The sequence below is a fragment of the Thamnophis sirtalis genome, unplaced genomic scaffold (genome assembly GCF_051295495.1).
Source record: "Thamnophis sirtalis isolate CommonGarterSnake01/CBP01778 unplaced genomic scaffold, rThaSir2_p1.2 scaffold_17, whole genome shotgun sequence".
NCBI lineage: Eukaryota > Metazoa > Chordata > Lepidosauria > Squamata > Natricidae > Thamnophis > Thamnophis sirtalis.
This window is the reverse complement of record NW_028261397.1, coordinates 926,679-939,646: the sequence shown is the minus strand read 5'-3', so window position 1 is coordinate 939,646 and position 12,968 is coordinate 926,679. Positions and strand designations below refer to the sequence as shown.

General features: G+C 49.0%; 1 protein-coding gene across 3 annotated transcripts in view; it reads left to right on the top strand.

The window, feature by feature from the left end:
* The first annotated feature begins 1,223 nt into the window (after positions 1-1,223).
* Positions 1,224-12,968, top strand: part of FLOT2 (flotillin 2) — a 52,617-nt gene continuing 40,872 nt past the window's right edge. For 2 of the 3 annotated variants that reach the window (XM_087702916.1, XM_087702917.1), the window contains exon 1: positions 1,224-1,359. In XM_087702916.1, the coding sequence (XP_087559042.1) occupies positions 1,311-1,359 (49 nt within the window). In that variant the 5' untranslated portion in view covers positions 1,224-1,310. The remainder of the gene's footprint in view (positions 1,360-12,968) is intronic. The other variant, XM_087702919.1, reaches the window with a different exon arrangement.

Sequence of the window (12,968 nt, the reverse complement as noted above, 5' to 3'; positions counted from 1 at the left end):
TTTTGATGATTGAGCCGAGGTGGCGCAGTGGTTAAATGCAGTACTGCAGGCCACTTCAGCTGACTGCTATCTGCAGTTCTGCAGTTCAAATCTCACCAGCTCAGGGTTGACTCAGCCTTCCATCCTTCCGAGGTGGGTAAAATGAGGACCCAGACTGTGGGGGCAATTATGCTGACTCTGTAAACCGCTTAGAGAGGGCTGGAAGCCCTATGAAGCGGTATATAAGTCTAATTGCTATTGCTATTGCTATGTGCAGATCTGTACATTGGGGAAACAAAACCACTTCATGGCACAATGTAACAGAACAAACTCAGCACTTCCATCTTTGAAAGACAAAGGCCCCTCTTTGGAAGACTACAAAGCCCATGTTTTCTACACTTAACATTTGTTACTGAGGATGCTCCGTAGTTTGCGCAGAATTTTTGTCTGCTAAAAGAAGAGAAAAAGCTGAAAGAGGACCAAGAACCCCCCAGTCCTCCTCCTCACACTGATGATGTTCCCTAGTTGGGTGATGAAACAACTGCAAGGAAATAGAAACCGCCACCCTCAAGGAAATGCAAGCAATCCCCAACTTATGACGACAACTGAGCCCAAAATTTATGTGAGGAATGTGTTGCGTTTTGCCCCATTTCACGACTCCTTGCCACTGTTGTTAAGCGAATCCCTGCCGTTGCTAAATTAGCAACAAGGCCGTTCAATGAATCCAGCTTCCCTCCATCGACTTTGCACGTCAGGAGGCGGCAAAGGGGGGAAATCACGTGACCCCGGGACACTGCGACCGTCATAAATGCGAGTCACAGTCAAGAATACCAATATCAATCACGTGACCACGGCGGTGATGCTGCGACGGTCGCTAAGTGTGACAACCGGTACACAAGCCACTTTTTTTCCCCAGCGCTGCTGCGGCTTGGAATGGTCCCCAAGTGAAGCGTTGTAAGTCGAGGACCGCCTGTAAGTCAAGGAGCCCTCCATATAGGCAGGTTCGGGGAAGAGCGAGGAAAATCAGGGTATCTTTATTTATTCAATGCCTCTCGGGAACGGGCCCACCGGCTCCGGGGGAAAGCCGCGAGAAGAAGCGCCCCCTACCCCGGTATCCCCCTCGGGGGCGACCCTCGGGCAGGGCGGGCCGGGCGGACGAGCGAGCGGAGCCCCGCCGCGTCAGCCGCGCCCAAGATGGCGCGCCCGGAAGTGCCCCGCGCGGGGGCTTCCGGTGGGCGGGCGCGTGGGCGTGGCCTGGAGCCCCGCCCCCAGCGCTTGCCTGAGGCGGCGGTGGCGGCGGCCGAGCCGAGTTGAGGCGCCTGGATCCCGCTATGGGGAACTGCCACACGGTGGGGCCCAACGAGGCGCTCGTCGTCTCAGGTAGGGCGCCGGTGGGAAGGAGAGGGAGGACGTGCGGGGGGGGGGACGCGTGTCGCGGCGTGGGGAAGGGGGGCGAGGGGTTGAAACACGCGCGTCACGTGTGAACGCGGCGCGGCTGCCTTCGCGTGTTCTCTGAGGAAGCTGCTTCTGGGCGCCGCCGTTCCCCTCGGGGTTCCAAGCAGGGCAGGCCCGTTTGGAAACCTCTGGGATCCCCTCTGCTTCTCCCTGCCCCCCACCCACAGCAGCTCCCCGTTATGGGGTCTTTAGGGGAGGGGGGGGCTCACGGCTCTTTGGGGGAGGGGAGGGGGTCCTTATGAGCCCAATACAGGGAGAGGATCTTATCCCCCCTCCTTTTGGGGAGAAAGGTGTTACCCCTCTTTGGGGAGGGGGCCTTGCCCCTTTTGGGGGGGAGGGGGACCGTATGCCTCGCTTTCAGAGAGGGAGGGGGAGCAGGAGGGGAGAGGAGGGGGGGCTTACGACCTGAATATGGGGAGAGGGATGGAGAGGAGAATATCCCCCCTTTTGGGGAGGGGAAGGGGCCTTACAAACTCCCCTTTCCAGAAGAGGGAGGGGAGGGGGACCTTTGTCCCCCTTTTGGGGCTGGGGATCATGGGGAGGGGGTTTTCAAGCACTCCTGTTCTCCTCCAAAGTCCTCCCCCCTCTGCCGTCACTGGCTGATCATATTGCAGAAGTGGGGGGGGGCTCCTTTGGGGGTGCTTCCCTCCTGGGGTGCCCTAGGGGAGGGGGTCACACACAACCTCGCAGCCTCTGCAGAGCCCCCCCCCCCACCATCACTACTTGGAAACCAAGAAAGACCCTTGGCCGGATTGATGGGGAGGGGGGTGCTGCACCCATTTCTGAGGGGTGTCTGCGAGCGGGGGGGGGGGCAGGAAGATTTCCTTCCCCCCCCCCCCCAAGAGGGTGTAAAATCTCCCCTCCTGCCTGTAGGCAATCTCGGACCCCATCAGAGCAATCGGGCCGCTTGAGGGCGAGATGGGTGGCATGCCAATTGCAATGAAGGAAAGAAGAGAGGGGGGCTCCTGAGCATGCGCAGAGGGCTCTCCCCTTGCCCTCGGGCGGGGGGGGGGTGCTCCCTGGAAGGGAATAAGATGGACAACCTGGTCCAGCCTTCCGTAAAGCCACCAAGACCTGGCTGTTCTGGCAGGCCTGGGGCTGTTGATCAACGTCCAGCCCCACCTAGACTGAATGGATGATGTGCAATTTTAATAATGTACCTTTATTTTTAAATGTTTTTATCTGTCTGTAAGCCGCCCAGAGTCCCTAGGGAGTGGGCGGCATGCAAATTTTATTAAATTGGAAAATTGGAAATTGGTTGCTTTGAGGATGGATCATAAAACGGGTGCCAGGATGACATTATATACCCAGAGTGGCCCATTGTCTTCTTCCCTGTTTGATGCCTTTTTGTTTTCTTCAACGTTGCGATATGTTGATGTTTTATCTTAATTCTCTGAATAAAACAGAGCAGAAAGAAAGAAAGGAAAACCAGGTACCCAGGAGGCCCACCCACTGGAGAAAAGCAGACCACCTTTGTGTGTGTGTGTGTGTGTCTGTGTGGTGTTGTGTATGTCATGTTGTGTGAGATAAGTGCCCCTGATAAACTGATAAGGAAGTGAGAACCAGCTGCTGGTGCCACGCCCTGGGTTTTTTTCCCCCTGGCTTCCAGTAAGAGATCTGCTTGGGAATAATGTCGTTTATTTTATGGATTTAGTCTTTGGTTTGGTTTAATTTTGCCTTTGGTTTTCCTCTTCGGAGGCAGGAGCTCCCAGAAGGAGGCTCAGGGGGGGGCAGGGGGGCTCCCAGGGAAGACCCCGGATTTTTGCCCCCTCTCGAGAAGGGATCTGTGTGGCCTCTGGATTTGTCCCCTTTCTGAAGACGGTCTTGGGGAAGAGGTGTTGCCTGGCATGACAGGTAATCCTCAACTTATGACCACAGTTGAGCCCAAAAATTACGTTGCTAAGCAAGGCAGTTAAGTGGGTTTTGCCCCCATTTTGCAACCTTTCTTACCCCAGTTCAGTGTTTCTCAACCTTGGTGACTTTAAGTCCTGTGGACTTCAACTCCCAGAATCCCCCAGCCAGCTATGCTGGCTGGGGGATTCTGGGAGTTGAAGTCCACTGGACTTAAAGTCGCCAAGGTTGAGAAACACTGCTCCAGTTGTTATGCGAATCACTGCAGCTGTGCGTGCTGCAGTTGTTAAGGGAATCCAGACTCCCCATTGACTGCTTTCTCAGACGGTCGCAAAGAGGACCCTGGGACTCTGCGACTGTCATACGTATGAGCCAATTGCCGAGCGGCTGAATTTTGATGCTGCAGTACGACCATCGGCCATAAGTCACTTTTTCCAGTGCCCTTCAGTGTAACTTTGAACAGTCACTAAGCGAATTGATGTAAGGCAAGGACTGCCTATAAAGGAGGACACAGGCAGTCCCCTACCTACAACAGTTTGTGTAGTGACCATTTAAAGTTACAACGGCACCGAAAAAAAGTTACTTTTGTGACCGGTCGTAAGTGTGAAAATCGTCCGTAAGTCACTTTTTTTCCCCAGTGCCCTTGTAAGTTTGAACGGTTCACTAAATGAACTGTTGTAAGTGGAGGACTAGCTGTATAGAGAGGTTAGGCCTGACCTATCTGGAGGGGAGGCTCCTACACTGGGACTGTTTTGGACAAAGACCCTTTTTCTGAGCCGTGGGGGTGGGTGGGTTCCCTTTCCTTAGCAGGGTTGGACAGATGACCTTTGAGGTCCCTTCCAGATCTATGAATTAAGCCGCTGGTCCGTTTATCCTGAAACCATGACAACGAGGTTGTGGGTCTTTTGCACAGATTTTATTTTAAATAAGATTTTTTTTAAAAAAATCCCTTAATAGTTTGCACATACAGATAATCCTCAACTCACGACCATTGGGACCGAAATTTCCATGGCTTCGCAAAGCAGATGTTAAGGGAATTGTGCCTAATTGTACGGCCTCTTTGCCACTGTTAAGCGAATCACACGGTCATTAAGTGAACCTAGATCCCCCCCCCCCCACAAGCCGGCTGAGAAACTCGTAAATGACAATTACATGATCCTGGGTTTCTGCAGCTATGCCCTGCACGAGCCCTTATGTTAATTATTGACTCCCGCCTTTAAAAAGGAACAATTAAATGCACCCGGTGCCAGCTGATGAATTCAACCTCCGGGGCCTCTTGCATTGCAAATCCGGCTTCTTTTGGAACCTGTAGGGTTTTAATTGGTTTAACACACCTGAGGGCAGGTTAGGAAGGAAGGAATGGAAGCTCCAATCTAAAGGAGAAATTTCCTTGACAGTGAGAACATTTAACCCAGTGTTTCTCAACCTTGGCGACTTTAAGTCCTGTGGACTTCAACTCCCAGAATTCCCCAGCCAGCTATGCTGGCTGGGGGATTCTGGGAGTTGAAGTCCACAGGACTTAAAGTCGCCAAGGTTGAGAAACACTGAATTAATAGCAGTAATAGCAGTAGACTTATATACCGCTTCATAGGGCTTTCAGGCCTCTCTAAGCGGTTTACAGAGTCAGCATATTGCCCCCAACAATCCGATAGATAGATAGATAGATAGATAGATAGATAGATAGATAGATAGATAGATAGATGATAGATGATAGATAGATAGATGATAGATAGATAGATAGATAGATAGATAGATAGATAGATAGATAGATAGATAGATAGATAGATAGATAGATATAGATAGATAGATAGCAATAGCAGTAGACTTATATACCGCTTCATAGGCCTTTCAGGCCTCTCTAAGCGGTTTACAGAGAGTCAGCATATTGCCCCCAACAATCTGGGTCCTCATTTTACCCACCTCGGAAGGATGGAAGGCTGAGTCAACCCTGAGCCGGTGAGATTTGAACCGCTGACCTGCTGATCTAGCAGTAGCCTGCAGTGCTGCATTTAACCACTGCGCCACCTTGGCTCTTTAGAATATGCCGATATTTTAGATGGCTAAAATATCGGCATATCTTAAAGATCACTCAAATGAGAGATATAAACGAGACTGGAAAAAATGGATTGACTATATACAAAATAAATACGGGACCAAAAACTGTTTGGAAAACCATTTGTCCGGAATGGTTTTTGGCCGTAAGAGGCTGGGGAATTCTGGGAGTTGAAGTCCACAAGTTTTAAAAGTGGCCACGATTGGACACCCCTGGTCTCAGGTCTTCTGTCCAAGCAGCAGATTGGACGTTTCGACCTCCAATGTCCCTGCAACTCTGCCATTCCCTATTTATTCTGTGAAGACTCTTGAGGTTTAGGCTTTTGCAAAAGTCATGCGTACCGGACTGATTCCTTCTTGACTGAGATCCCTGATCTTTGGCGATCCCAAAAGATCTTCCTTCAGGCTTCAGCTGGCTGGGAACGGTAATCCCGCAGCGTAGGAGATGCTGGGCTTCCCATATTGGTAGTCATTACACTCACAACCGTTCCTTTACTGTTCCTTCGGTCACCCTGCCACTGAAATAGTGTTTTGCAACTGGTCCCCGCACTTATGACCGTCATAGAGAGAGAGAGCCGAGGTGGCGCAGTTTTTAGGGTGCAGTACTGAAGGCCACTTCAGCTGACTGTTATCTGCAGTTCGGCGGTTCTAATCTCACCGGCTCAAGGTTGACTCAGTCTTCCATCCTTCCGAGGTGGGTAAAATGAGGACCCAGACTGGGGGCGATATGGTGACTCTGTAAACCGCTTAGAGAGGGCTGAAAGCCCTATGAAGCGGTATATAAGTCTAACTGCTATTGTTATCTATCTATCATCTATCTATCTATCTATCTATCATCTATCTAATCTTCTTATCCTATCTATCAGCCATCTTCTTTCTCTGTCTCTACCTATCATCCATCATCTATCTATCATCTATCATCTATCTATCTATCTGGGTGAAATGAGGACCCAGACTGTGGGGGCGATATGCTGACTCTGTAAACCGCTTAGAGAGGGCTGAAAGCCCTATGAAGCGGTATATAAGTCTAACTGCTATTGCTATCTATCTATCTATCTATCTATCTATCTATCTATCTATCTATCTATCTAATCTTCTTATCCTATCTATCAGCCATCTTCTTTCTCTGTCTCTACCTATCATCCATCATCTATCTATCTATCTTATCTATCTATCTATCTATCTATCAATCATCTATCTATCATCTATTATCTATCTATCTATCTATCTATCTGGGTGAAATGAGGACCCAGACTGTGGGGGCGATATGCTGACTCTGTAAACCGCTTAGAGAGGGCTGAAAGCCCTATGAAGCGGTATATAAGTCTAACTGCTATGGCTATCTATCTATCTATCTATCTATCTATCTATCTATCTATCTAATCTTCTTATCCTATCTATCAGCCATCTTCTTTCTCTGTCTCTCTATCATCCATCTATCTATCTATCTATCTATCTATCTATCTATCTATCATCTATTATCTATCTATCTATCTATCTATCTATCTATCTGGGTGAAATGAGGACCCAGACTGTGGGGGCGATATGCTGACTCTGTAAACCGCTTAGAGAGGGCTGAAAGCCCTATGAAGCGGTATATAAGTCTAACTGCTATTGCTATCTATCTATCTATCTATCTATCTATCTATCTATCTATCTATCTATCTATCTATCTATCTAATCTTCTTATCCTATCTATCAGCCATCTTCTTTCTCTGTCTCTACCTATCATCCATCATCTATCTATCTATCTTATCTATCTATCTATCTATCTATCTATCTATCTATCTATCAATCATCTATCTATCATCTATTATCTATCTATCTATCTATCTATCTGGGTGAAATGAGGACCCAGACTGTGGGGGCGATATGCTGACTCTGTAAACCGCTTAGAGAGGGCTGAAAGCCCTATGAAGCGGTATATAAGTCTAACTGCTATTGCTATCTATCTATCTATCTATCTATCTATCTATCTATCTATCTATCTATCTATCTATCTATCTATCTAATCTTCTTATCCTATCTATCAGCCATCTTCTTTCTCTGTCTCTCTATCATCCATCTATCTATCTATCTATCTATCTATCTATCATCTATTATCTATCTATCTATCTATCTATCTATCTGGGTGAAATGAGGACCCAGACTGTGGGGGCGATATGCTGACTCTGTAAACCGCTTAGAGAGGGCTGAAAGCCCTATGAAGCGGTATATAAGTCTAACTGCTATTGCTATCTATCTATCTATCTATCTATCTATCTATCTATCTAATCTTATCCTATCTATCAGCCATCTTCTTTGTCTCTACCTATCATCCATCATCTATCTATCTATCTATCTATCTGGGTGAAATGAGGACCCAGACTGTGGGGGCGATATACTGACTCTGTAAACCGCTTAGAGAGGGCTGGAAGCCCTATGAAGCGGTATATAAGTCTAACTGCTATTGTTATTGCTATAGCATCTTCACCGTCAACATCATCAAAATCTGACACTTGGCGACTGACATTTATTTATAAGTTTTATTGGCCGCCCATCCTACCTCAGGGTAACTCTGGGCGGTTTACTATCCAAAGGAACAAAAACTGAACAGCGATAACAATAAAGGTTTCCCTTGCACATGTGCGCTAGTCGTTCCCAACTCTAGGGGGCGGTTCTCATCTCCGTTTGAAAACCGAAGAGCCAGCGCTGACCAAAGACTTCTCTGTGGTCATGTGGCTGGCATGAACTAAATGCTGAAGGCACACGAAACGCTGTTCCCTTCCCACCAAAGTGGTTCCTGTTTTTCTACTTGCGTTTTTACGTGCTTTCGAACTGCTAGGTTGGCCTGAAGCTGGGGCAAGTCACGGGAGCTCACTCCGTTACGCGGCGCTAGCGATTCGAACCTCCGAACGGCTGACCTTTCTGATCGACAAGCTCAGCGTCTTAACCACTGAACCAACGTGTCCCACCCAACAGCGATAAAAGCATACATGAAATACTACACACAGTCAAATTTATGAACAGAACAGAATAACGTAGTTGGAAGGGACCTTTGAGGTCTTCTAGTCGAGCCCCCTGCTCAAGCAGGGGACCCCCTACACCATTTCAGACAAATGGCTGTCCAATCTCTTCTTGAAAACCCCCAGTGATGGAGCACCCAGACTTAACTTCTGGTAGTTAATTGTCCTCCCTGTCAGGAAATTCCTCCTCAGTTCTAGGTTGCTTCTCTCCTTGATTAGTTTCCACCCATTGCTTCTTGTTCTACCCTCAGGTGCCTTGGAGAATAGTTTGACTCCCTCTTCTTTGGGGCAACCCCTAAAATATTGGAAGACTGCTATCATGTCACCCCTGGTCCTTCCCCAGACTGGCCATCCACAACCGTCCTTCATATATTTTAGCCTCCGGTCCCCTAATCCTCTTTGTTGCTCTTCTCTGCACTCTTTCCAGAGTCTCCACCTCTATCGCGGCGACCAAAATTGGATGCAAATATTCCAAATATTCCTGGCCTTACCCAGGAATTATGAAATGGTATGAACACTTAAATATTGGAAGATGCTCTCGTGTCCCTCTTAGTCCTTCTCTTCACTAAACTAGACATCCCCAATTCCTGCAATGGTTCTTCCCTTTTTTTTTAGCCTCCAGCCCCCACTGATCATCTCGGTGGCTCTTCCCTTTCCAGAGTCTCCGCATGACAGTGGGAGCATCATGTGCTGGTTCTGTGCTCACCCTTGGCAGCGTTCCCAAGAGCCTCCTAGAAGCTCAGTTCATTTGGGAAAGTTGCATGATAAACCTAACAACTTTGGTGATTGGCTTAGCAACAGTTGCCCAAAAACGGTTGTATAATCAGGCCGGGACTCGCTTAGCAACTGCCTGGCTCATCAACAGAAATCCTGCCTCCCCCCCCATTGAGGTCATTCGCCACGGGCAAATAGGCAGCAATGTAAATTCAATTGTAAATAAATAAAATAAGACGAGAACGACATGGATAATGGAGGAGATATGAGAATTGGAAGTTCTCCTGTGGTCCCGTTCCCCCCCCCCCCCCCCGAGGCTGCCCTTTCTGGATTGTTCCATGCCCATCCCTCTACACCTGGGGTGTTCAGTTATTAAACCAGCATCCCAAACGTAGCTTCTTCAAGGGTTACGGTAAATGTTGTAACCTCTTCAAGGAAGTTTACCAAATGAGCCTTCGGGGTTTTCCTGCTCTGGCTGGCTGTGACATTGAGTGACGCCCACAGTTACCAGTGATTTACTCCAGCAGCTTCCTCTTTCCACTTCCATTTCATGGGTATCCTGATAAGATGTGCATCGATTCGCCCGTTATGGAGGGGTCCTCGACTTACGAACCACAACCGAGCCCACAGTTTCCCTTGCTAAGCGAGAGGTCCATTAAGCAGGTTTTTTGCTCCTTTCTTGCCACAATTATTAAGCAAATCACTGCAGTTGTTAAGTCACACACACACACACACACACAGGGTTGTTAATGCCAGGTGACACTGGGGAGTGATAGAGGGGGGGGGAGTAGGTAGTAGAGGGGTATGTAAGAAGGAAGAATGAAAGTTGGAGGGGGTTGAAAGAGGGTGTATGATGGGCCAAGGAGGTATATTGGGCTTGTATTGTAGAGGGCATTTTCTATATAAGCGAGATCTATGTTTATTACTCAATGTTATATGCCCCGGTTATGCACAGTAAACATGTGATTGTATAGAATGGAATGGAAATAAAAACTTAAAAGTGAAAAAAAAAATGTCAGGTGACACTGCTTGTTGGAAGGCTGCCGAAGGGGATCACATGAGCCCTGGAACTGATACTTGTCATAAAATACAGGTAGTCCTCGACTTACAATAGTCTGTTTAGTGACCGTTCAGAGTTACAATGGCATCGAAAAAAAGTGACCGTTTTTCACACTTAACAACCGTTGCAGCATCCCTGCGGTCACCTGGTCAAAATTCTCATGCTTGGAAACCGACTCGCATTTATGACGGCCGCAGCGTCCCGGGGGTGTGTGTGTGTGTCACGCGATCCCCTTTCGCGACCTTCTGAGAAGCGAAGTCAATGCGGAAGCCACGTTCACTTCACAGCCGTGTTACTAACTTAACAACCGCGGCAAGAAAGGCCATAAAGTAGAGGAAAATCCACTTAACCAATGTCTCACTTAGCAACAGACATTTCGGGCTCGATTGCAGCCGTAACTCGAGGGCTACCCCTGCACAACTGCCGAGCGCCCCAATTTTGATCTCTTGGAGCAGCTGCACCAGTCATAACTCTGACTGCTTCCCCCCCTCCCCCCCCCCCGTGCCGTTGTCGCTAAATGAAGACTGCCTGTCTCCTGGAAACCCCCAGCGGGAACCCAGCCTGCAAGCAGGATGTGGCCAGGTGCCTGGCGGGAGCGAACTGGGTTTGGAAGCCTGGGGCCCGTTTCCCGTAACGGTGGTTGTGTAACCCTCCCTTTCTCTCCCTCGTTGGGAAGCGCAACTCGGGCGCCTGTGATTTGTGGAATGTGCGGCTGCTTTGCCAAGAGTGCACAAAGGGAGCGGGGCTGCCTGGCGGCCTCTGCGCTGGCTGGGTGTGTTTCCTGTTGCGTGTTTCCCAACCTCAATTCTTTTCCCATCTTGCGGCCAGGGAGGCTTCCCGGTTAGGCCAGAATGTTATTTGAAACACCTGCTTCCTTTATAAGGGCCCTCTGGCTACAATCCGATTGTGGAGGCCCTCATCGGAATCAGAGGAGAGCTGGGAGGGACCTTGGAGGTCTTCTAGTCCAGCCCCTGCTCGAGCAGGAGACCCTAGACCACTCCAGACAAGTGACTCTTCGGTCTCTTCTTAAAGACATCCAGGAATGGAGCACCCACAACTTCTGGTGGCAAGCTGTTCCACTGGTTAATTGTTACCACTGTTAGGAAGTTTCTCCTTAATTCCACGTTGCTTCTCTCCTTGATTAGTTTCCATTCATTGCCCTTCCTTCCTTCCTTTCTCCCCCCTCCCTCTCCTTTGTCCCTTTCTCATTTTCTTTCTTTCCTTCCTTCCTTTCTCCCCCCTCCCTCTCCTTTGTCTCTCTCCTTTTCTTTCCTTCTTTTCTTCCTCCCTCCCTTCCTCTCCTTTATCTCTTTCTCATTTTCTTTCGTTCCTTTCTTCCTCCCTCCCTTCCTCTCCTTTGTCCCTTTCTCCTTTTCTTTCCTTCTTTTCTTCCTCCCTCCCTTCCTCTCCTTTGTCCCTTTCTCATTTTCTTTCCTTCTTTTCTTCCTCCCTCCCTTCCTCTCCTTTATCTCTTTCTCATTTTCTTTCGTTCCTTTCTTCCTCCCTCCCTTCCTCTCCTTTGTCTCTTTCTCATTTTCTTTCCTTCCTTTCTTCCTCCCTCCCTTCCTCTCCTTTGTCTCTTTCTCATTTTCTTTCCTTCCTTTCTTCCTCCCTCCCTTCCTCTCCTTTGTCCCTTTCTCATTTTCTTTCCTTCCTTCCTCCCTTCCATCCTCCCTCCCTCCCTTCCAGAATCATAGAATCCTAGGGTTGGAAGGGACCTTGGAGGTCTTCTAGTCCAACCCCCTGCTCAAGCAGAAGACCCTATACCATTGATTGCTAACCTTTTTGTCATTGTGTGCCAAAATTGTGTGCCCGACAGTGCGCATGCATGTGCCCACACCCATAATGCATGCGACATCCCCTGCACATGTATTGCACATACCCTGCACTGCCCCTGCGCATGCAACCCCCTGCACCCCCCTACGCATGCACGCACATCTCCCACATGCGTGGCAGAGACCCGAAAATCAGCTGGCTGATGGGAGGCGCCCAGTGGAGCCGAGCTGGGGTGATGGCTCATGCTCCCGCAGAGAGCACTCCGCGTGCCACAGGTTCGCCACCACGGCTCACCATTCCAGACCAATGGCTGCCCAGCCTCTTCTTTAAAATCTCCAGTGTTGGAGCACTTGCCACTTCTGGTGGCCAGCTGTTCCACTGGTTAAATGTTCTGACGGCCAGGAAGTTTCTCCTTAATTCTAGGTTTAAGACTTCTCTCCTTGATTGGCTTCCATCCATGGTTTCTTGTCCTGCCTTCTGGGGCTTTGGAGAATAGCTTGGCTCCTTCTTCTTTGGGGCAGCCCCTTGAATGCTGGAAGGCTGCTATCCTGTCCCCCCTGCCCCCAGTCCCCCTTTTGTCTAGACTGGACTCAACTCCTGCAACCGGTTTCGTCTCCCGGCCTTTGATTTATCTGAGTGGATCTTCCTTGTACTTTTTCAAAGTCTCTGCCTCTTTTTTTTATAATGTGGTGGCCACATTAATGTGGCTTTAAAAGGCCTGGAAAGGGAAGGGCAGGTCCCTTTTCTCTTGGGGGGCCATGTGGGGGGAGGCATTCCCCAGCTGCCTGTGCAAAGCCAGAGCCTTCCTGATCTTCAGCCCCTCGGCTCCTTAAGCCAGTGTTTCTCAACCTTGGCAACTTGAAGATGTCCGGACTTCAACTCCCAGAATTCCCCAGCAGTGGTTAGGACAGTGTTTCTCAACCTTGTCAACTTGAAGATGTCCGGACTTCAACTCCCAGAATTCCCCAGCCAGCATTCGCTGGCTGGGGAATTCTGGGAGTTGAAGTCCAGACATCTTCAAGTTACCAAGGTTGAGAAACACTGCCTTAAGCAGGGGGCCCTTTAAGACTTGCTTT